This window comes from Sebastes umbrosus, chromosome 11 (assembly GCF_015220745.1).
Source record: "Sebastes umbrosus isolate fSebUmb1 chromosome 11, fSebUmb1.pri, whole genome shotgun sequence".
Lineage (NCBI taxonomy): Eukaryota > Metazoa > Chordata > Actinopteri > Perciformes > Sebastidae > Sebastes > Sebastes umbrosus.
The window spans coordinates 15,240,471-15,265,277 of NC_051279.1; the positions used below are offsets into that span (position 1 = coordinate 15,240,471).

At 41.0% G+C, this 24,807-nt stretch overlaps 3 protein-coding genes across 7 annotated transcripts in view; 2 read left to right on the top strand and 1 right to left on the bottom strand.

The window, feature by feature from the left end:
• kcnj14 (potassium inwardly rectifying channel subfamily J member 14) overlaps positions 1 to 13,800 on the bottom strand; it is a 40,262-nt gene extending 26,462 nt beyond the window's left edge. For all 3 annotated transcript variants that reach the window (XM_037785920.1, XM_037785921.1, XM_037785922.1), the window contains exon 1: positions 13,629 to 13,800. The gene's annotated coding sequence lies outside the window, so the exon portion shown is untranslated. The remainder of the gene's footprint in view (positions 1 to 13,628) is intronic.
• LOC119497663 (urotensin-2 receptor) lies at positions 278 to 3,908 on the top strand. Its single transcript, XM_037785923.1, has 2 exons — positions 278 to 470; positions 2,334 to 3,908. Exon 2 carries the CDS (start codon positions 2,384 to 2,386, stop codon positions 3,524 to 3,526), a length of 1,143 nt encoding a protein of 380 aa, XP_037641851.1. The 5' UTR covers positions 278 to 470; positions 2,334 to 2,383; the 3' UTR covers positions 3,527 to 3,908.
• Positions 13,801 to 15,728: 1,928 nt separating the features above from the next.
• On the top strand, positions 15,729 to 24,730 carry khdc4 (KH domain containing 4, pre-mRNA splicing factor). 3 transcript variants are annotated; one of them, XR_005208865.1, is made up of 14 exons: positions 15,729 to 15,903; positions 16,537 to 16,720; positions 18,169 to 18,297; positions 18,396 to 18,475; positions 18,575 to 18,627; positions 18,717 to 18,895; positions 19,656 to 19,867; positions 19,970 to 20,030; positions 20,915 to 20,975; positions 21,077 to 21,363; positions 21,436 to 21,579; positions 22,178 to 22,262; positions 22,976 to 23,061; positions 23,963 to 24,026. XR_005208865.1 is itself a non-coding variant. In XM_037784887.1 (14 exons), the coding sequence occupies exons 1-14, from the start codon at positions 15,875 to 15,877 to the stop codon at positions 24,187 to 24,189; spliced, it is 1,845 nt and encodes a 614-aa protein (XP_037640815.1). In that variant the 5' UTR covers positions 15,729 to 15,874; the 3' UTR covers positions 24,190 to 24,730. The 3 variants fall into 3 exon arrangements, 2 of the variants coding, with proteins under 2 accessions (XP_037640815.1, XP_037640816.1); XM_037784887.1 differs by having other exon boundaries at positions 22,150 to 22,262; positions 23,963 to 24,730; XM_037784888.1 differs by lacking the exon at positions 23,963 to 24,026 and having other exon boundaries at positions 22,976 to 23,119.
• Positions 24,731 to 24,807: the final 77 nt, after the last annotated feature.

Consider the following 24,807-nt stretch of genomic DNA (forward strand, 5'->3'; position numbering starts at 1 on the left):
ATTTCAACCACAAACCCCCATGTGATAAGCTAAAATAGACTCTTCCTGTTATTGCCTACATTACTAATTGTTGGAGAGTGAAATATATTATTAGGAAGGTCATTGTTATATATTCTGTTGCTGTTCTATTTCACATGAATGAATAAGTGGGGGTTCCCAGGACCCCCGTATTAATATTCAGTAGTCTTCAGCAGGATAAGCCCCCTCTTCATCCATCCCACCCCTCTCTCCTCTCACACACACTCCTCTCTCTCGTTGACTCAGACACATCAAAGACTGCAGCCAGCAGGACACACAGCAGCAGAGAAGTTTGGAGGCAGATTATCGCCACATATTGTCCTCACTGCTGAAGAGAAATAATCCTAATCTCAAGTATTCAGAGGGATATTTCAAAATGGGAATGGAGTTTTTTCACCAAACAAATCCATGGAGTATTATTTTGACAGCTTCTGGGATTGAACTGTTTTAAGGTAGGTCTATATTTTAGAAAATAATAATCTGCCTCTCGTTTATAGCCTATATGCGACTAGATCTATATAAATAGTAGGCTATACTGTGGATTGTCGACCTATTATAGGCCTACTGTATGTTTTTATTCAGCGCTGATAAGGGCCCAGACAGGCCATTATGCAACAGTAGCCTGTAGTAAACTGGTTTTCTTTTGCATTTGCATTTCAGTAGGAATTGCATTTTTTGAATATGAAACTAATGTTATCTCTAAATATTTTAAGTGGCCTACATTTATTTTTATCTATTTATTGCTAACAGTGCAAAATTATGGTGAATTAGCCTGCTTGCTGAATTATTTAGCATTGGGGTTGTAGGTTTATTATATATATATGTAGATATATTATATTATATATTATATTAAATATATTAAAGACTAGAAGCAGAGTCAATCGGGAGCTGTCTGTGTTTCTGAATATTTTCACTTTAACGTTGGCTTCAAACACTTGATTTTAATGTGTTTTGTATGATATCATGCTATGTATTTATTTTGTATTTGTTTTATGTTGTGGCATCTGAAACCTTAATGTATGTTTAAATGCTGCTGTCTTGGCCAGGTCTCTCTTGCAAAACAGATTCTTAATCTCAATGATTACTACCTGGTTAAATAAAGGTTAAATAAAATAAAAAAATATTGTAAACATTAAATTGTAATGCATACTGCACATTTGCATTTAACAGTTTAAAGGGAATTTGGTGGTCTTAATGTAAAGGTCCTGTCATAAATAGGCTATGACACAGCGGTTATTTAAAGGGAGCCGGCCGGTAAGGTATGGACTCTGGACTCTGGACTGTGGACTGTGGACTGTGGAGCGGAGGCGCGCAGCGGCCCCGCGGGGGTTCGGCTGCTCCTCCTCAGTTCAACAGGAGCTCTTAACCCCGCTGCAGCCTGCAGGTCACCATGTGTCACACAGGCACCCCGCTACTGCTTTGATCTCTCTGTAGATTACATTTCCCCCCAAAAAAGCATCAGTCTTTGTCGAGAAGTATTAAGCTCGTCTCACGACTGACACTAAAAAGATCACAAAAGACATCATAAAATATATAGCACCTCTTTTCTTCTGGGGCACCAAACTGTAACTGTCGAAAATGTCCTTTAAAATTAAAAATATATTATATAAAGTCAAACAGTCCAGTCTGCCTCATTGCGCCATCCACTGACTCGACAGATTTGCACGCACCGGTCCACATCCAAACCACCGACGCGTAAATACGCACAGCATGAACCCAGAAGCCTAAACTAAAACTTCACAGTTTATAATTCGTTTGCACGAAAAAAAAAAGTCTGTTTAACTCTTTAATGTTTCTTACACTTTTCTTGTGACTCAATTAGCCTAATTGTTGTCCTAACATGCTGACCTTAAGAAGGAACAGGCTTTGGAGGTTTTTTAGATTTACAGCCTTCAGTCTGAGCCCTCCTACTCTGACAATCCAATTATTTTACTAAAACCATGGACGCCTCGCCTTGCTCCCTGTGAAACTATAAAACCGTGAAGGATGTGCCAACCAGAGCAGGTTTCATGCTAAAACATAAACCATACTGGTTTTGCTGACATTTTCATTTCTACTTCATGTTTATATGACTTTATTTACTTTATCTGGTGCCATGATTCACATAAATCACTTTGTGGCACCCTCAGAGATCCAAATCAGTTTTAGCTTTGTTGTCTTTGACCCTGGAGTCAAACAAATAAAAGCTCCAGAAACCAGAGAATATAAGAGTCAAGTATTGATGAAAACTAACAAAATGTCTTTTTGTTTTTCCTTTTGACACCCCCACCTCCCTCCTTCCTCCTCCCTCCTCTTCATCTCTGCATCTGTAACAGACCATTTAACATTTCTGTGTAATCACAAAACTTTTTTATACTCTCACATTATGGACCTCTCAGGCTCTTTGCCACCACCGTCCCCATACACCTTCCCTATTATCCCCAACGTCTCTGCTCCGTCCTCCCCTCCCTCCATCTCTCCTTCACCTAGCTTGGCGTCTACAGCTCTCTTCTGCTCCCTCCTCTCCCTCCTCTCCCTGATGGGCATCACAGGAAACCTGTACACTATGGGCCTCCTCCTGAGGCGCAGGAGGAGTAGGAGAAGACGTGGAGCGGGACCAAACTGCTGCCTAATGAGAGTGCCTGTACCGTCCTGCCTGGCCAACTCCACCTCGCCTTCCTCCTCCCCTTTCTCCTCCTCCTCCCCCTCCTCCTCTCTTCACCTCCAGGTGCTGAGCCTCGCTCTTGCTGATCTGCTCTACCTTTTCACCGCCCCCTTCATCGTGTACGACAGTCTGGCGTCCGGGTGGGCCTTTGGCGAGCCGGGCTGCCGTCTCCTCCTGAGCCTCGACCTCCTCACCATGCACGCCTCCATCTTCACTCTAACCGCCATGAGTCTGGACCGCTACCGGGCTGTGGCCCATCCCCTGCACACCTCCTCCTCCAACTCCTCTGGCCTGCTGCGCGTAGGCCTGGCCTGGGGGCTGGCTGTGGCTCTCAGTCTGCCGATGATGATCACGCTGCACCTGGAGGACGGGGAGAACCAGGAGGGCCAGCTGTGCGTGCCGGCGTGGGACGAGCAGAGCTCCATGGCCTATATGAGCGTGCTCTTTTGCACCAGCATCCTCGGGCCTGGGCTGGCCATCGGAGCACTTTACGCCACTCTAGGCCGGCTGTACTGGGTGTCTCAGACCAGGCCGGCCTGGGCCAGTGGGAGCAGCACTGCTTGTCCTCCCCGTGCCCCCAAACCCAAAGTCCTGCTCCTCATCCTGGGTATCGTCCTGGCCTTCTGGGCCTGCTTCCTCCCCTTCTGGATCTGGCAGCTGCTGCCGCTCTACCAGCCCGACATGCTGCGGACAGTACCGGTGGGGACACAGGTGACAGTGAATCGTATCCTCACAGGGCTGACGTACGGAAACTCCTGTGTGAATCCATTCTTCTACACACTATTGACTGGGAAACGAAGACGCAACCGGCAGACGCTGACCTCAGCAAATCAGCTCTGCCGTAAGAGCAGTCCAATGCAGTAGTGTGTGTGTGTGTGTGTGCGTGTCTAACAGTAGAGACAATAATGTGAGTGTGTACATACTGTACATGTGTGACAAGGTACTGAATGCTTTATGAGTTCCATAACAGACACCAAAGACCATTGATTTATCCTACAAACTAAAGACACACAACAATACTAAGCAAATGAGAGCACTTTGTATAAATGCTTTGTAAACTTGCTGTTAGGAGACAATCAAAAAGACAATCTCTGTAAGATGTGTCACTGAATTAATGCTTTATCTGAAAACCTTTTCCAAACTTTGGTGGTCATATCAAATAATGCCATGTATCCTCATACAACAGTTTATATGATATCTTACGAAAAGTTATTCCTAATTTTTTGTGCGTTTTCCTGCGAATGTCCAGCAATACGGGACGCACGTGTCAATTAACGCTCCAGTCTTTTCAAAATAAACTTCCGTCTTCACAGGAAACAACTTGGTTAAGTTTAGGCAACAAAACCACTTAGTTCGGTTTAGGTGGTTTGGGTTCAAATACCTCCGGAAGTGGCGTAACTTTAGTACGAAAGTGACATAATAAATAAATCAACGTTGACGTCTGGTTTTACACAGGACACAAACACCGTTTTTTTTACCCTCCCATCCACCCCGACCTCCCTACACAGCGTTTGTTGCTCTTTATACTTCCTGGTTCATGATTACGTGGTTTACATACAAATTGATTTCGTGGGCTATATATAAATTACAGTGCATTACTTTTCATAGGTAAAGCTACGAGCGGTGTATGAGAACAGCCTGAATAATGTGTCTTTAATTGCTGTAGTAACCAAGTTTACATGTTGATTATTTGGTTTTAAATGTTTTAATGATATTATATTTGTGACTATGGTAAAGTAATATAATGGCATTTCTAACACAAGTGGTTACTACAGTAATTACTTGTGTAAAGTAATTTACCCAAATCAACAAATTGAATAACAGAGATTTATTTACATGTACTGTATGCAGTAATATTAGGAGAGCAGAGTTAATGCTGTATCTACAAGCATTTCCAGTAAAACCCTGATGCACTTCTGCTTGTTTTCAGAGAACTATCAAAGAAATTGTTTGTTTTTGAACAACTGGCTTTAACAGGTCAGAACCTCGTTGGGACATTTTTCTGAGACATTGTTTGTTGACTTAATGAATTATGTTTTGAGTGAGTCAACAGTCTTTTGTTTGCTTCCCCCGAACCCCGACATATCTAAAAACAACTGACTTTTTTGTTTATAATCATGACCTGCATGTTGGGTTTGAAAATGTACTTATTATTTTTGACTCATGCTATGCTTTGCATGGCCTCAACTTCTGTTGATTGTAACTTGATGTTTATAATAATGCATAATATATAGCATTGAATAAAGAGTATGCTTTCTGTAATGCACTGTGTGGTTGAATCTTTAAGTGAGGGGAAAAGGAGGACTAACGTTATGGTGTTCAACAATGACATGAAAAAGAAACAACAATTATGAAGTGAGGCAGAAGGAGGTTGAGAAGCAGATGTAAAAGATGAGGTATGCAAAAAAAACAAAAGAAAAATCCTTGAGTTGCATTCATACTGTTGTTTGTGTGTCTGTGTCAGCGTGTCAGTGACTCTGGAAGGTCTTCCCCGTTCTTGTGTATACACTCGCTGGCTGGTGTTTCTGTGTCTCCCTGTAGCAATGGCCCATCGATGTCTGTCTGACTCAAAGGCTGCACTGTGCTGTATGGCAGACCCTGCTGCTCTTTGACGCAGATGAGCAAATATTGTTGTTTGACAGAAAGGACTAAGGATGGGGATGATGGGACAAAAGTGGGCGGGTTGGTATCATACAAGCACTGTGCGTTGGTCAGAGGCCTAGGGGTTTAAGATGCTGACCATGTGATATTAAGGTCCCTGGTTCAAGTCCAGCAGGGGACTATTGTTGCATGTCATCTCCTATTTCTCTCCCCTTATTTGTTACTTATACTGCATACTTATAATTAAGATAAAAAGGCCTTAAAAAAGGATGTCAGAGGGTTTAGAAAAACTAAGAGACCTGCAGAAAGTTAATTAATACACAGTCTCAAGATGAAATGTCAGGACAGATTTTAATGTGTTGTAATCTAATCAATCTTGCAGAAATCTAACTCAGAACAAAATTGGCTCAGTGTAACTTACAATAGATGTAATAGCTTGTTATTTAAATCTAAATCTGTTTATATAGGCTCACTTTATAATAGGCATGCACTGATACTGGATAGGATATCGGGCCGATACCGACTCGAGTAGCTGGATCGGGTATCGGTGACAATGGGGCCGATCCATTCAATTAAATTCTATGTTTATATACTATATATACATTTTATACTGGAATATGAATTCCCGTTTAAGTTTTGACCAATTTATTACTGCATTAAAAAAGTTCACACTTAAATTCTAGTCCCTGTTAATTTTGAAGATTTTTTACCAAGTTGCTGGTGTACGATTTATTATTTTAATGATGAATAACAATTCAGTAAATTTATATGTATGTATTAATTTGTTACATTTTGTATAACAAAGTTAGGAAAGCAATGTTTAAGTCAAGCCTGATGTTGCCTTACACATAAAAGAATGATCCAAGTCACTTCCACACAGTGAGGCATACAGCTGATTGATTAAAGACTGATATCGGATCAGTAATCGGTCGATACCGAAAGCCCAGGTATTGTATCGGGACTGAACAAGTCAGATCGTTGCATCCCTACTTTCTAAAGCTTACAATATACAGTATCTGCATCTGTGCTGATGGATGTGAACTTTCCCTTAAAGAGTATGCACCTCCTTATAAATAAATAAACAAACAACGAATAAATAAAGCATTAAAAAAAAAAACATGAGTGTGAATTGGCCAAATTGTTCCATTAAACAATTTCTGAGGTTGTTTTTCTTTCTGCGTAAATTCAAAATGTATTTCAAAGAAACCGTGAGACAACCGTATACAAAATAAATCAAATACTGCAAGTCATTAATACAAAAAAAATATATTCATTCTCATTCTCATGAAGGCAAACATGGCTTTTGACATCTAGTAATCTTAAATCTATCTGAATAATAATCCAGACCTCTAAATAATTTGGACACAGACCGCGGGGGAGAGCAGATAAATAAGTGTCAGTGATCCGTTAAATTTTTAATTTCATCGCTGGGTAATGGTGTTTCTTTTTTTGTCCACACAAATAACACAAACGGACCATTAAGCTCTATTAACTGTGGTTAACTGTGTTTTGATTTGACATGCAATAACTTCTGTGAGTACATAATCCCCGGGTAATGGAATAATTGAGCAATTTCATGTTAAATGCAACGTAAAATGTGACTTGAATTATGCGAGGGAAGCAAACTTAAAGAGTGGGTTTATTTATTTGCACATAAAGAAAACCAGAGGGCTGCAGTGGTTGAAGAGACATACCGAAAGCATTTGTCAAGGCAGCTTGTGCGTTTCTCTGCACTGTGATGCCCTTCTGTAGTCTACGCTGCCCACCATGTGTTTCCATTTACCTGTCCCCGGCTACCTCTGAGCAGAACGTTCCCACTGCAGTTATTACCCGGAGCCCTGTGCGGTCACACCACGGGGGGGCGCTTCTGTTGTGAAGTTAATGCAATATCCATCCACCTTTCGCAGACAACCGAGGCCCTCTCAGCACATTTGTCCATTTAAATGGAATTTCTTTGCAGACAAAGAGCCGGCTCCCTATCCGTCTGAAATCATGAGCCCTCATATGAGACATGGTGATTTTTGGACCCCTGGGTCATACCAAAATGACATAAGATGGAAGGTGTAGCTTGTGTAAAGACGAAACCTTTCCAAAAAAGACACTTGGCTGCATTGTGGATATTAAAGCACAGAAAGCTAGTTGTATAGTGGACAGGTTTTGGGTGTCTGTGTCCTCCAAAACTCAATATATCAGATGATTAAGTTCTGCCTCAGATGTGCGGGGATGACCGAGTGTTTGATAAACTTCAAATACGTGGTGTTTGGTCAACCCAACCAGAATGGATGGAAAATATTGTCTCAGTTGGCAGGCTGGTCAATCTATAAACTTTGTGCTGTTTGTGTTGGTGGTTGCCAGCACCGGCTCACTCGCTCCAATCATAACTTCTGTCCTCCTGCGTAACAGAAGCTTCTGATTTCATCCTGAGATATTGCAGTCTGTGTCCTCCTCCGCCTCCTCCTCCTCCTCCTCCTCCTCCTCCTATCGAGTCCACGGGGAAAACACAAGGACAAATATTTTCGTTCGGGAGCGTCGCTCTGTTCTACCTGACGATTTCATAAATCCAGCACATGTCCCGTTTCCTGGAACCGCCAAGCATCTTTCCATCCCAGCAGCAGCACCCCCCTCGCCCCGCCTCCAAGCCTCTCCTCTTGACCAGTGTGTGAGGCTGCTGCAGGTGCCCCTCCCCTGGGCAGCCCGCTCAGGAAAGCACCCCGCCGTGTAGACGAGACGAGCCCGCAGCCCGGGCCAAATTCACGCTGTGAGGTGTATAAGAGGCTCCCATTCTCTCCAGACATACACAAAAAAGATTCCCTTCGCACTCCCTCCTCCGCCTGCCCTCCTCTAGAATTCAATCTTCCCATCTGTTTTCCCTCTCTCAATCACTTTTTGTCCCCGCCACACTTTCTGCCCACAGTCTCATTCCTCTGCACCTTATATGACGTTAACATTTAGAAGTTTCACTACAAGTTTTTGCATTATGAATCACAGAAAGTGGTTCTCAATTGTCCCAGAATTAACTTCATCCACTTAACAGACTTCCAACATCTGTAACATGAGCTTATATCAAACAAATTTGAGTTTTTACGCTACCCGCACATGTAGTCAACACAGTACTAAAAAAAAACAGTTTGTAATTGCGGGTTTGACAGCAAACACTGAAACGTCGGAGCTCACAGTGTTTCTTTGTTCAACCCATGGCAACCCCACCATGAGGCGCCCAGCGTCCCCTGACTTCACACCTCTGTGTCAGCCGCCAGGATCAGGCGAGACCCAGGCTTGCGTGCCTTGGAAGGCCGGAGGTTATATCAACCGACATACGCATTACGGTTCACACTTGGGCTCTTACTAGCAAAGACAGTAAATATGGCACGTCTGCCCCTCTTGCTGCTTCTCCCTCTCCCCGTGCTTCACCGTTTCTCTGCCTCCTCCTCCTCGCTGCCCATAAACAGTCGTCCCTGTCAACTCAGGCGTCCAAGCTCCCCTGACCTCTGACCTTCTGACACTTTACTCATCTGAAACCCATGGTTTGTTCATGCAGGGAGGTCATGGCCGAGGAGGGACATTATGCATTTCCATGACACTGTTTTAGGGCTGCACATAACTATTAATCGTTGTTGTTTAATCTGTTGATTATTTTCTTGATAAATCCTTTAGTTTGTTGGTCTAGAAAAAGGCAGAAAATGGTGAAAAAGCCCAAGATGACGTCCTCAAATGTCTTGTTTTGTTCACAACTCAAAGTATTCAGTTTAATGTCATAGAGGAGTAAAGAAACCAGACCAAAATCACATTTAAGAAGCTGGAATCAGAATTTTTTTAATTTTTTTGTATTAAAAGATTACTCTAACCGATTAATCGATTATCAAAATAGTTGGCGATTAATTTAATAGTTGACAACTAATCGATTAATCGCTGCAGCTCTACTGCTCAATATTAGAACAAAAGCCTGTGTGTACTTTTATGTATAAGAGCTGAAATGATCCGATGATCGGCAGAAAATTAAACTGTAATTATTTCCATAAGAATGTTTCAAGCAAAAATACTAAACATTACCTAGATCCAGCTCTTCAAATGTGAAGATATGCCACTTTTTTTTGAGTCTTGTGTGATCAAAAAACTGAATATTTTGGGGCTCTGGACTGTTGGTCAGACAAAGAAATGCACATAACCTTGGACATAATGAAATGCATTTTTCACTATGTTCTGACACGTTTTAGACCAAGCTATTAATCGGAAAATCAAGAACATAATCTGCAAATTAATCAAAAATTAAAATAACTGATAGTTGCAGCCTTATTATGTATATGAATACTAGTGTCTAGTGATATTACTTTCAAAAGGACTACCTGCTTGCTGTGCCAAATGTGCATTTCTAACAAAGCAATGTCAGCTATGAGCAATTTCATTCAGTAGTGTCAAAATAAAAATTTAAGTTCTAGGTATTGAAGTTATGGCCTTAAGTATAAACTGGTTTGGTCCAACAGTTAAAAACAACAGCTTTAACATCACTACCACATCCTTATCTGAGAGTGAAGGTTGAAGAGTGAACAGCTTGGTGTTTAGAATTAGAGCGCCACCTGCAGGTGAAATATAAGAACTAAACTTCATATTTGAAACCAACCACCGTTACTCACTGCTGCTCAGTAGATTCCAGTTCAGACATAGTTGACATCAGTTCGTTGCATCACATTTCTTCCTTTCAGTTTCTCAGAGCGCCACACTAACAATAAAGAATAAAGGATCATGTTTTATCAAAAGCAAAGATTACTCAATCTGTTTTTGCACGTGTTGTCACGGTGTGTTATAAAAATGCCAAGTAACCAAAGACAGAAGGAGGATGGTACCCATAGGTAGACTTAACATTAAATACAATGGTTGGATGTCTACCTATTGTCCAGGCTCATGGTTATATTCTGAGTCTTGACTATTCTCTTTCCTCTTATTGGTGTGAAGCACCAAAGGCTGAACATCACAACTGAAATCTACTGAATACCTATAGCCTGGCGTAAATTACAACTCCATGTCTAAACCATGTCATTTCTTTCTCCAATGGCATTAATGTGGACTGTGTCTGAACTTATTCTTTCAGGGTTACTCAGCGAGTAGCATCATGTCTGTACAAAGTTAGTCCTCTGGGTCACTATTGTCATGGTGCAAATATAACACAGTGTACTTGGAGATTTTATTAGCAGCTGTTAGTAACAGCTATAAAATGACTGCACGTGTTCCCCGCTACACAACATGTTCTTCCCCTTGTCCGTCTTTGCACAGGCTGAACTTCCAGCTCGGGTGGCCCAGTAACTGACCCAGCCGTCCCAGTAACAGAGACCCGTCCTGAGGGCTCAACGCTGCAGAACGAGCTCAATTCACTCAGTAAAGAGAAATATGATTTAATTCTACTATGAATACTGAGCTATTTACGTCAAGGGATTATGGCCAAGCACTTCACAAGTTCGATATATGTTGAGTATGTGACAAATAAAAAATTGAAACGATTTAGAAACAAGTTTTAGCTGCCAAAGCTCATCAGCCCTTCTTTGTATCAAGAGCTCAAAATGCTTCACTTGAACAGTGATGGAAATATCAATGCAAAGCCCTACTCAACTGCTGTACTGTAACTTTAGCAATACTTACTAATCATAAATCTATTTTTAATCAAAACAAATATAACTCATTAAAATGTCCTGTGTTTCTAGAGAGCAAACCATAGTTGAATGTAATCTATGACTTTAAATTGAAAGTGTATAAGAAATGAAAGTTCAAACGAGATGATTTGAAAGATGAAATATATAATTTCAAAAAAGTTCTTGCACATCATAAAGTCTCAGTGATCAAAAACTCTTGACTTGAAAAGCAAACCAAAGAATCCTGCATGTACACGCATCACTTGAACTCACTTTAAGGTGATTTGTTTTGGGGTTTTTTCAAGTCAAAAGGTGAAATGTGTAAAATCACAAAATTAAGTTAAAATAAGTAAAGTGTCTAACAATAACAATGTCTCCACAAATCTCTTAAGTCAACTACTTCAGTAAAAACATACATACGCAAACCGTAAAAAGTATTATTTTACAAATGGCACCTACATTTCTGTATCTACTGAAAATAATTCGTTACATCCACTCTTGACTTAGAAAGCAAAGTGAAAACAACTTCAGCTCTGATAATCAGCATGAACAAAGCCAGTGTTGTGATTGAAAACTAACACCGAGCCTTTTGAAAAAGCCACTTCCTCTTACGTACACATGACAGACCTCGATCCTAATCAAAAGTTTTGCAGCCTGCTGTCAACACAATGCAACGCTGAACAAAAGAAACTCAACTAGGGCTGCTGGTTGTTCAATCTATTGATCCATGTCGCCCACACGCGGCGTTCTCACCTTCCACAGTAACCTGCACCTCCTGGCCATGTCTCTGAGCTCCTGGGTGGTCAGTAACTCAACACCTGTACAAGATGCTGTGGTCTGTCTCTGCACAGGATGCTGGATGTTGGGTTATCGTCACAAACAATACGGTAAACCTACAGCTCTGACAACCGTCCACCAAGTTCAGTTTGAGAGGTTTAATAATCTATCTGCAAAAGAGGTGGCCATGTTTCCAACAGGTCAAAACACAATTTAAACCAGCAAGTCACATTAAAATGCCATGAGCATGCCATTAAATATATTGGCCCTATTAGATTGTGTCATTTTGGCCCACAAAATATTTTTTCTTTAGTTTATGTTTGATTTTATAGTGTTGTAACTATGTTAATGAGCTAAACTTGCCACAAATACATCTATTTCCCTGTCTGTCAAGATGTTATTTGTGCTTACTCCATGAAAAGTGTTGAAAAAAACATTACAGTTAACCTGTTAAAGAGATTTTGTGGATGATATATACAGATTTTGTTGCCTTTATTAAGTACAAAAAAGAAAATACGGAGTCACAGTTACATCAGAAGGATTACTGTAATGCCAGGGCATCATGCATCATGCATACTCTAGATATTCATCCTCCTTAATTCCTCACTAGTAGAGGTCAATTTTCGATAAGATTTAGGGGAACCAAATTATAGAGTAGCTTTTCACATCTATTAATAAACTGTTCATCTGTCAAATGTTTCAAAAGTCGCTTAAAGGGTCATTTAATTGCTGTTTTGTAATTGCTTTTCCCCATGTTGTCCATGTATCTGTTTTTATGTTTTTTATTTTTTCCCACTCACAATGTTGTTTGGTTACATTTGCCTTCAAGTCTTTATAGATATTTGAATCAATATCCTCCTCACAAACACTAACCATACACTTCCACGCAACACACACACTTGTCTTTTTTAATATATTTACTGTATTGTTATTTTTGTTTTTATATTTATCTTGTCCTAATTGTTTGTTATCACTATTATGTAGTCATATTATTTCCTTATATTAATCTTGTCTCTGGGTGGTGGAGGCTTTAGATAAGCCCAGTGTTTTTTTTCCCCTCTTCCTGCACTTTATAATTTTCATTTATTTTTTTGTTTTGTTGTATAGTCTTAAATTGTGCAAAATAAATAAATAATAAAAATAAATAATAAACATTCAAAATAAAGGATAATTAGCTAAATGCTAGCTTATTTCATTAAAATGAATTAGCTAATAACCAGAGGAAAAGCAGCAGAATTTGAAAATTTTTGGAAACCTTTGTTGGAGTTTCTTGGACGTCAAGAGGCACAGTCAAAATGAAACTGCTGTGTGTTGCTGAGTGCTGTTGTTGAAATTGTTGTGTGTTGTTGTGTTGTGTTTTTTTTTGTTATTCTTCTTTGAGGTATTTATTTATTTATTCTTATCTTCTATTTTCTTTGTGGTATAATTTAATTATTAATATTGTTAGTCTGTTTGTATGTGTATATATGCGTATATGTCTTTATGTAAAATTCAATAAAAATATTGTTTAAAAATAAATATATAAATGAATTAGCTAAACGCCAGCTTGCATTAGTTTGCATTGAAAGAGTGACACAAACAGCATGTCAAAACAGTCAGAAGTCCTAGTACAAAATACACTTCTTACGGAACAAAAAAGAAATGCATAAATAAATAAATAATTCCTTTAATCATTTTCTACCCCCTCTTTTATTTTTGTTATTATATATTTTTTTATAATTTAAGTTAACTTTCCTATCCAATTGTGCCTTGTATGTTAGAAGTATAGAGTTTAGATTACAATGCCTTCATGTTTGTAAATTAATTTTCTTCAATAAAAAAAAATAAATACAAAAAAATATACACTTCTTACAAACAAACACCCTGACACGTGATTTAAAAGTTACTCTATACATAAATGCATTAATTTAACAAGACATTTTAAGAAGTAAAGTTAGGTTAGTTAGCATTAAGTAGCTCTCTCCTACCTGGACTCACCGTCCTGCAGCTCGAGGCTTCTTCCTCCTCTGGAACTGTTGATGTTGATGCCTCCTCTCCTCTGGCTCCTCCGGAGAAACTCACCCAGGGTGGCACGGAAGTGATGAAAAGTGAGACAGGTGAGCAGCAGCAGCACACCTGAACTAGTTTAGATGCGCATGAAAAAACATGTGCTGGTATCTGGCGCCCTCTTGTGGTGTTTTATTGCCCGTTAACAGTATTAATATTAACCGGAGGCGGAAACGGTGAGCTACGTACTAGTGATGGGAATTCCGGCTCTTTTTAGTGAGTCAGATCATTTGGCTCAGCTCACCAAGAAGAGCCGGCTCTTTCGGCTCCCAAACGGCTCTTCGTTTTACCACTTCTGCCTTTTATAGTTCAGCCAAATTTGGCGTTGTTTTGACCTATGATTAGTATGTGTGCACATATATCACTTAAAGGGACTGTTTGTAAGATTCAGAAATGCTTGTTAACAGCGACACCAACAAGCATCGCTCAAAACAGTGAGGCGACACACGTCAGCTAAAACCACAATATCACTCTATATTTCAGCTGCTTGGCAATAATGTTAACTGACCAGACGAAGACCCTCCATGAATCAATGCTGATACTAGTGTTGGCTTTTCCTGCTTCAGCCTCGCGACCGCGGTTAGAGGAAACAGGGGAGACACCAGCACCCGGTCACAGACGATAACATTTCTCGCTCTCACTTCACAAGACACGGGAAACCTCTGTTGGTCTGGAGGAGCTGCAGCAGTTATTTCTGCACAAACGTCCACTGTACATTCACTAGATATTCTCAGAGCTATTAACTCTACTGCAGTGTGTAGTGTGCGCGCATGCACCTGAGGTGGAGCGAGCTTAGTGAAGGCAGGCAGGCAGGCAGAGGAGCAGAGGAGCAGAGACTCCGGACCTGGAGACCAAAGCTACGGTCTCCCCCGCGTCCTCCGAACGCGGCCAACACTGTTTTGCAAGACGGGCTTCACTAGATATAACTTTGCGGTTTTGGTGCTTCCGTGTAGTTTGTGTTGGAGTCTTGTCTGAATAGCGTAGCCACACGCGAGCACGCATGGGACACCGACCCGGGTGATTTATACGTGTAAGAAGTTACAAACAGTCCCTTTCACTATTCAATTTAATTATACTAAACCTTATAATTTCCTGAATACCATAATTTTACATGCTGCATCGTTTCCGACTGTCACTCATCTTGTCTGCTATTCGCGCACCGCACTCCTCTCTCTCTTTCTCTCCTCCTCTCCCTCCTGCTCTATACCTGTAGACCGTCTGTCATCACCTGATTGGTCTCACAGACGTCATTAACACAACATTCAGTCACAGTCAGTGCATGGAGTGACCGTGGAGCAGAGAAGATTGTAGTATCATTCTGCCTTGAATTAATAAAAAAAAAAATAAAAAAAAAAAACAGCTCTCGGATGGGAGCCGGCTCCTATCGTTCACTTAAAGGTCACCTATTATGAAAAATGCACTTTTCCATGTCTTTTTAACATCAATATCTGTCCCCAGTTTGTCTACAGGCCAGCATAGTATCATAAAAGACCATCCTCTCTCTTTTTCTCCTGCTCCATCTGTCCGAAAATGGGTCTGAAAGAACGCCGAGCAGCACTTCCTTACTTTGGTGACGTCGGTAACGAATTTCATGCCATATAAGGGTTTCCTGTTAGAACAACAGAGAACCTCAAGCTAGGCGACCCCGCCCATAGAGTGGCTCTCTCGCCGTCCACCTCGTAACTATAAACAAAGTCTGCTCCTACTTCTGTTAGTCTGCAAGAACCAGTAGAACAGTCTTCATGTACTCCCATCATCTAAATATAACTTGATCTTTCACAAAGGCTTTATGTAATTACACTGTTTCAACAGGTGATATGAAACATTAATTTGATGTCATGCATGTAGAAGGGTACAGGTAGTAAATAGTGACTGTAAGCAACACAACATATTTCTGTTTCACAGTCAAACTTTATTTGAGTAGACGGATGACAATATTAATTATACACAGCATTTTTAATTCCACCTGCAGTTATGTTAAAAGAGCCGGCTCTTTGAACCGGCTCGTTTGCGACGACACATCACTACTACGTAGCAAGCAGCAGCATCAGTGGCTAGCGACCAGCAGCAGCAGCTCAGTCTACTGTGTGCTCAACACAAGTCAAAAGGAGGATTTTACACATTTATTTTAACACTGAGAGGAAAATTTCCGTTTGACAAGATATTGATGTCATATTGTGGAACCCAAAACGGCGGGTGAGTTTGTGAAAACGGGCTGCTTTTATCATTTTAACTGCGAGTATCTGGACTCACCGTTCTTAGCTAACGTTAGTCAAGGCCTATGGAAAGGAGGCTGGGTCACGCGTTATGTTTTTGGGGTATTGCGCATGCGCAGTAAAATCTGGCCGCACTCGTCAAAATTGAGCCAATCGTAACGCAGCTTGAGTTACACTGCGCATGCGCAATACCCCATGTTTCAAGACCCGTGTCCCATCCTCCTTCTGTAGGCCTTGTATTAGCCTTCTAGCTAGCTAACGATAGACAGCTATTTATGTAATCATGGCGGAGTGTTTGTCGGTTCAGCTCCGCACTGGTTCATGCTAGTTATCCTGTAGTTACATGTATGTTATATGAGTTATTTTAAAAGAGTACATGTGAGTTTACAATGTGACTTGATCACAATAAGACAAAAAGAAGTGAGACTATAAGAGTCTCACTTCTTCATGGTCTATTTCCAAGACGTCAACAATAACAATATGTCAACAGCAGGTGCTTTTGAGGGGTAGATTAGGGTTATACCAATGAAAAACAAAAGTTTAGTTCCCCTTTCTTGTCCTAATTCATGATATGTTTTCTCTGTCTTGTCGTTTTCCTGTCCTGTCCTTCCAGCCGCCGCAGTAAATGGGACCAGCCCGGCCCTGGCTCCGGGTCCGGTGGGATGGGTGAATCTGAAGCTGCTCCCACCGGAGCTCTGGATGCTGCAGCGGCGGTGGCTGCCAAGATCAATGCTATGCTGGTGGCTAAGGGAAAACTCAAACCCTCGCAGATAGGCATCCCGGGACCACCTGATAAGGTAATGAGGAGCATAATAATATGCATAAGATATGGCTATTATTAAAACATAATCATCTCTGATGCAGGACCATCATATGTTGGTAGTTGTGGGCAATATGTTGATATATAAGATAAGATATTCCTTTATTAGTCCCGCAGTGGGGAAATTTGCAGTGTACAGCAGCAAAGGGGATAGTGCAAAAAAACAAGATGCATCAGCTAACACAGTAACAAAAGAGATCTAAACAAAGTGTAACAAAATATGAACAATTTAAATAGAAGGAAGTATAAAAATAGGAGCAGTATATACAGTATTGACAATAAACAGACTATTAACAAAATTGCACAAGTGGAAAATGATATTGCACAGTGAGAATGAAATGAAACTCCACCTGAAAATATTGCACAGTATGAATTACACCTGAGTAGTAATAATGCTAATGGTATTGCACAGTCATTATATAGTATAGTGCAGTTATTGTCAGTTTTTGGTGTATAAGTGTTAGTGTTAGATTTGATAAATTTGTCAAACATGACCATGTTTTTATATATATATATACTTTAAATAGCATGGTAGCTATCCGTTTGACATATTCTAGGCCTGTGTGGCCAATGTTGCTAATCAATTTTATCCATACGGCCTACCCCTACTGTAGTTAGATTTCTCTTTGTTTAAAGCTCTATAAAATGATCATAATAATAATAATAATAATAATATTAACGTTTATTTAGTATAGCACCTTTAATAGAACACAATTCATAAGGGGTTTACAAGAATACAAATTAATTTAAAACAAAACTATAAAATAGTAAAAACAATAAATAACACAGCTGTTAAAAAGACAAGTGCAAATCATGATGGAAACTACAGGACCCTTTTCTCATATCGACATACTGTATGTCACAGAATTCGTGCAGTTATCGAAAATGATGCGCTTAACTGCCTAGTTGATGTTTATCACATTGGGCTGCATGATAATGGGGTGACAAACTGAAAACAGCCATGTTCAGTTTACATTAAGCATTTCTGATAAAGCTCTGGGAGATATCTAACATAATTTTTTGTAGTGATAATTGAGAAAATATTTCCACTTAGTGGCCCATAACAGTTGTGCTGATAATAAAGATGTTCCTCGCCCAGTTTCCAGCATATATCTCTCCTAGGATTAAATTATCCCAAGAGTCATCATTCTGTTGTGGCACACGAAGCTATCGGTTGCAAATTCTTTGAACTCATCTTTCTCATGAGAATACTCCCGTCACATATCGAGTAGGTTCACCACAGATTTGCTCCCTCGACAAGTTTTCTTCAACTGCATCACAGTTTATATTATTATTAGATTCTGCAGTGTTATCACAATGTTAAAACTAAATATTAGTATAGTCTCTTGCCCATATTTATTGACAGTGGCCACAGTTAATTTGGGGTGACACATACTTTATCTCTTGACTCCCCTCCTCTCTCAGGCTATAGGTGTTGGGAAGCCTCCGATGCAAACAAAGGCCAAAGATGACCTGGTTGTAGCCGAGGTGGAGATCAACGACGTCCCGATCACTTGTCGGAATCTTTTGACACGTGGACAAACGCAGGATGAGGTCAGCAGTAGCAATATGAACAATCATAGCTCATAGAATCAAGTTCATCACTAGCTTTGTGGAGTATTTATTGACATACTTCACCTATTTTTCTGCAGATCAGTAAAGTGAGCGGTGCTGCAGTTTCAACCAGAGGCCGTTACATGACGGGAGAGGAGAAGGGCAAAGCGCTTCCAGGGTGACTTCCCTCGCCTCTCTTTTTCAGATCATAAAAACTAGTCGACTTGCTGCTTTAATTATTATATGTTAAAACAACATTTCTGCTGTTTCGTCGCAGGGATCGACCTCTGTATCTGCATGTCCAAGGACAGACTAGAGAGCTCGTCGACAGTCAGTACTTTTTCACACTTCTTTAATGAATGTGTGTCTTTGTATTTATCATGTGATTAGACTGATGGTTTCTTTTCCACGTTCTCCAGGGGCAGTTAATAGAATCAAGGAAATCATCACCAACGGTGTGGTGAAGGCCGCAACTGCCTCGTCATCTTCCTCACCCTTCTCCCCTAGTGGGGCTTCAGTCACAGTTTACCAGCAGCACAACCCACCTCCTCCCTCACTGCCCCCAATGACCCATCACAAACCACACTATCAGTCCGGGGTAAGAATTGTTTCCTCTGATCTTTTTACATCTCATGAACTAAGATGATGCTACAATGAAAAGCTTTGTATACACACACAATATTTGTACTTACCTACAGTAATGCATATAGATGTATTTATGACCTTATATTACCCTCAGGAAATCCTTTGTCCCCCAAGCCATCAAACTGTACAACACCTCTCTGGGGACGAGGGGGACAAAGGAGGACGGTCTGCAGGACAGATAATGCACACAGTGCACTTTAATAGACTGAGCTACTGTTTAATTCTGCACACCACAAACGGCTCTAGTCTGCACCTTTATAGACTTGTGTTTACTGTATTCTACAAATAATGTACAGCTTTAATCTGCACTTTAGTCTATTTAAAAAAGACTCTCTACCTCAGTTCTTATCCTGCATTATACTCCATATTTTACATTTCTTAATCCCCTGGTCTCTACTGTATATCTCCTATATTTTATTATCCAGCACTATATCACTTTTTGCACTATATTCACATTTTGAATAGTCCCGTATCTCAGTTGTTACCCTGCACTATATTAATTTTTAACAGTTTTCTTCATCTCCTGGTATTTTTATATCTGGTATATTTTTTTATACTTTGTACTACTTACTTGTGCCTTTTTACTAACATGTTTGCACTATGGAACTGAGATGCTGGAAACTTGAATTTCCATCGGGATCAATAAAGTTACTATCTATCTATCTATCTATCTATCTATCTATCTATCTTTATGCTATCCTTTACTTTTTTAGATGCATTATGTTCAAGATAAAATCTTTGTGGGCCTGGAGCATGCTATCCCGGGGTTTGTGGTCAAAGAGCGAGTCGAGGGTCCTTGCTGTTCGTACCTGCAGCACATCCAGGCTGAGACCGGGGCCAAAGTATTCCTCAGAGGAAAAGGTTCAGGGTGTTTAGAGCCTGCTTCTGGACGAGAGGCCTTTGAACCCATGTACATCTACATCAGGTGGGTGGTCTGCTTCTCAGAGATGATTTCGGCTTGTGTAGGTTTTTTTTTTTTCAGTATCGTGGGCTCAGTGAAACTAAATTAAGTCTGTTCTCTCTCCAGTCATCCTAAACCAGAAGGACTTGCAGCAGCAAAAACCTTGTGTGAGAACCTGCTTCAGACAGTGAGTAATTTCCTGTTACTGTGAAATGTTAAGTCATGATACTTTGTCCAAGTCTGTGCTTTTCCATTCCAACTACAAGCTTACAAGCGTATACAACTTCATATGCATGCTTTGTTGGCGTATACTACCATTGATAACTGGTGGGAGGAAGAGCTGGTTCACTGACAACCACCGTCATTACAACTGCTTTGAAATTTGGCACAAAACACCTGCACAGCTCAAAGCAAATGTCCCAGGGATTAACATCAGCTTTGGTACAATATATACTAACTTGACTAATCAATTCTTATCAATGAGTAATCTATAATTTATAAATCAATAGTATCCCTTGAGGCCACTACTGACATTTTCAAATTGTAAAACTCTCTCTCAAACAAAATCATTTTTACCAACCAACTCTGGCAAACAAAGCTAAAAGTTAGTGTCAAAATACATAAAAAAAAACAAGCACTTCCTTGTAGCATGAATATCGTCAATGATCTTAGAGTTTACAGATGTGCCATTGAGATAAAAACCTATTCGCACACATCAGTTACAAAACTGTAGATAGTTGTGGTCTAAAGCTGTGGTAAAGAATAAACAGAATACCTACACAAGTTTTAAACTATTTTGCTTCCTGTAGAAATTACAACAAAAAGTTTAAGGCACAAGCTCAAGGGAGTATTTGCTTCTACCAGGATGTATTGATGAACGGCATTAGATAGTTTATTATATATAGTTTTAATCATTATACAGTAGGTTTATACCATATTCTCTTCCATTACACAGTGATGTCCCATTTTTGTGTTTGCTGTTGTCTTAATGATCACCTACAATAGTACATTTTCGTATTTTAGTTCCTTGAACCACAAACAAGCCTTACGTACATGTTTCTCTTTCTCTAGGTCCACGCAGAGTATTCTCGCTTCCTCAATCAAATGAGCTCAATGATGCCAACACAACAAGGTACAATATAACCGGTTAACAGCTATAATTGCAATACAATGGATTGTAGAAGTCATTGGACGTGCCTGACTCGATCGATTTCTCTCCCCTTCCTCCTCCAGGCTTTGCTCAGCCTCCGATGGTGAACGGGATGCCTCCGCAGCCTCCTTACTACCCCCCTGCTGGATACCAGCCAGGCTACGCCATGCCCGTACCACCACCTCAGCCTCAACCTGTCTCTCTATCTTACACTATCCCACCCCCTCTACATCCCGCAGCACCAGCGGGTGTGCATCCTCAGTACTCCCTCCCCCTTGCCCCCATCCCTGCTCCCGCCCATACCCACACCCTCGCTCCAGTGCCAGTTCCTGCCCCTGCACCTGCTCTGGCTTCAGGCACCATGCCACAGGTAGGACAGAGCCATCATAACCCACATGTGTATAGCATGCAAAGCAATAATACTTACTGTATGTCTCTGTAGACTCTTCCTCCTGTACCTTTTCCTCCATCGGCTGTAGCGCCACCCAAGGCTCCGCCTCTTGCCGCTCCAGTCAACCCACCACAGAAAAGACGCTTCACAGAGGAGGTTCCAGACGAGAGGAACAGCGGCCTGCTCGGATACCAGGTGATAGACGGCTCCTCCACCATTACAACCCCTCGTCATTCTGCTGTTTTTTTTTATTGTTCAGCCTTATTTTCTTTTCTCTACCTTGTGGCCCCCTTGTTTGTTTTTTGCCTTTTTGTTTGTATGACTACACTTTTACCTGAGTGCAGTGTCTGTCGAGTCACTTGGTTTCATCAGCCAATCATTTCCAGTCTCTGTCTTTAGCTGCTCTATTACTTCACCGTCTGTGATTTATCTACCATCATACAAACCTTCATACCATCCAGCATACCTTCAAATGTTTTACGTACACTGGTTGAAATGGCATGGCTTGCTGGTTCCTGTTGTTCACTTCCAGTTTACCCGTGTCTTTCTACTGGTAATAAGGAGATCAGGACAAGGTATTATTGATACTGATAAGCTTTAAGTATCTTTCATAGTGGCTGGGGAAAATGTCAGAGTAATCAGACATGTGGTAAGCTATTCACAATGACAGATATTTTTTCACTTGATATAGTTATCAGCTAGTGTCAGGACAGGGTTTAGTAGAGGATGTCTGCTAATCGCGCCTGTGTGTTTTTCTGCTCATAGCATGGACCCATTCATATGACTAATTTAGGTGCAGGCTTCCCAGTGGGCAGCCCAGAGACTACAGGACCCCCACCACCACAGAGTTCCTCTGGCCCGCCGAGTGAGAGGGACAGGTACACATAGTTTTGTTACATTTGTTTACATTTTATTAAAGTGTAGGTCCATTATTTTTGAGTTTTTTATATCATTCTGTAGCTTCCTAGTGGTGTTCCTTATGTGTTCAAATCTGAACATGCAAATTTTGGTCAAAGTATGTATGTTTTAGCGCAAAAATGCTCTTTTCTAAAGCCCTTCTAAAAACTTTTTCCCGCTAGACATTACATGGGTCTCTGCAAACCAATCGATGCAGCGGTAGACCAGCAACTCCCGTGTTCTGCGAAGTAAAATAACTGTTTTTGTGAATGGAGTCTGGTCTGGTGGCTTTAAAGACCGCGATATAACGGCTTCAGTCTCCCGTCGGAAAAGGCTGTCTGATGGCGAGGTGAAGCGGTGAAAATATTCCAAATATAACGTACACAAACTGATTTTTTTAGGTGGCTAAAATACGTTTTTCTGCTGCTAACGTCCACAGCCACTTTACCTCACCGTCAGACAGCCCTCTCCGACGGGAAACGGAAGCCGTAATATCGCTCTCTTCAAAGCCACCAGACTCCATCCACAAAACAGTAATTTTACCTCGCAGAATTCTGACTCCAGCATTCAATAACCTTATTGATTTGCTTACAAAACAGAAAGCAGATGGACCCACCCTTTTAATTAAATATTAATATTGAGCAAGAGCCAGTAGGCAGAGTTAACTCACCCCATTTCTCTCTGTGTTCTCCAGTCGGCAGCTAATGCCTCCACCGCTGCTGCCTGTGAATGGAGTGAGACCCAAGATGGAGGAGAGAAGGGCACCGCAAGGCCCCGTGGGTAAGGGCATTATCCTGTGGACTGACAAATCCCCTGCCCAAATCCAAATCCACAGTTCCTGACTGTGGACTGTGCCCTTTACAAGCTCAGCCTGGATCTATTCACAGCCTTAATGCAGAGCTGCAGAGAGTCAAATGTAAATCCTGTCCTGGGCCACTAGACTGTCTAAATTTCAGTGGTTTTACATGAGATTGAAGAGGCGTATCTGTTACATAAAGCCCGAGCAGATGTTTCAAGACACATAGATGGCTTTTATTTCTTTGGATTTGAATAATGAAGTTTTTGTGGCAGATTAGAGAAACAGTCACTCACTGAGCCTCAAACTAGGCCTTCTTATGACTCTTCCAGGACTCTGCTGCTGTGACTAGAACCCTCCAGATAGTGAGGCGGAGCTATGACTCATCTTTTGTGCATTGTTTAATCCTTTTGTTCTGATAAATCGAGTCGACCATACCGTCCCGTTCTGATGACATCATCAGTCTGGGGTTGCCTGTAGTTTGTCTGCTTTCCTCACTAACGAGAACCTCTCCTGTTTTTGTGTTTTTCTCTTTTTCTCTGTGTTTTTCTTCTCTTCCATGTGTCTCTGGGGTGATGCTGGATTCTGATTGGGGGTGGGGCACGACTCGTCCTGTGACGCTGTCCTGCCGCTCGATTGGACGGCCCTAACGCTGTCGCTCCCCACCAACGAATGGCTGCCCCCCTCCTCTACTCTGCTGATAAAACTATGATTTAAATCTATTAACTATTTGTTTCTCCCAAAATGTGTTTGGAATAATTAACCTGTCGTGTTTGAAACATGCTGCCGCTGTTGTTTTTTTTGTGTGTTCTTTTTTCTCTACCTTCCTCCCCACATGTGCCACCTCTTCTTCTCTTCTGCATGCTTCCCCTCTTCTTCTTTCAGAGCCTTCGGTGAAGAGATTGAAAACAGGTTTGGTGGCATACACCGGCGACTCCTCCGACGAAGAGGAAGACCACTCAACCTCTAAAGCCTTAGGGCCAGGTAACCCTGGGGCGGTTCCCCCCACCTCCTCAGGCTGGACACCGGGCTACCGCTGCCCTCCTCCACCACCCCCTCGCGCTAAAACACAGCCACAGCAGCAGGTTATGCCTTTCTGGATGGCACCCTAAAACAGGAAAAATTTAACCTGTGCCGAGTCTTACAGGACGTTCACCCAAACTGAGCCTGTCTTTTTTTCCATCATTCATCACGCGGATGACTCTTAACAGCTACATGGTATTTTAGTACTTTGGGTCCAAATGGACTTACTAATGTTTTGGAAAACTTTGTTTGTTTCTTTTGGTGCACACATTATAGTTTGAAGATGAACATTTGCGGGACTGATGCTCAAACTATTTTGTATAGATGGTCTGCCTCCAGTTTTATTTGGAATGATTTGAAAACCGATGCCAGGTGAAGTGTTTAAATCTTGTGTCTTTGTAAAATCACAAGGCAATGATGTTGCACGTCACTGACCACTTTTCATTTGATCCCTAGTACAGCTTTTTGTACTTTTGTCCCCTTTCCTTTCCTTTCTCCCTGTCCAAATCAGTGACACCATCCTTTCCTATTCTGGTCTTTTTGTACAGATCATATTGGACTAAGATGTAGTAAACCTATTGAATTTATTTCATGCTTTTATGAAATAAATAAACTTAATTTATTGCCGTGTTTGAGCTTGTGATTCTTGCCAACATGTATTTTTACTTATTTAAGTCGGTTTTGCCACACTTCATCACAAACCAAAT

Bases quoted from the DNA above. Each gene is read 5' to 3' on its own strand.
- LOC119497663 (XM_037785923.1), top strand. From the start codon at position 2,384: ATGGACCTCTCAGGCTCTTTGCCACCACCGTCCCCATACACCTTCCCT.
- khdc4 (XM_037784887.1), top strand. From the start codon at position 15,875: ATGTCATATTGTGGAACCCAAAACGGCGG. The intron at 18,298-18,395 runs GTCAGCAGTAGC...ATTTTTCTGCAG, and splicing joins GTGGACAAACGCAGGATGAG to ATCAGTAAAGTGAGCGGTGC. The intron at 20,031-20,914 runs GTGAGTAATTTC...CTCTTTCTCTAG, and splicing joins GTGAGAACCTGCTTCAGACA to GTCCACGCAGAGTATTCTCG.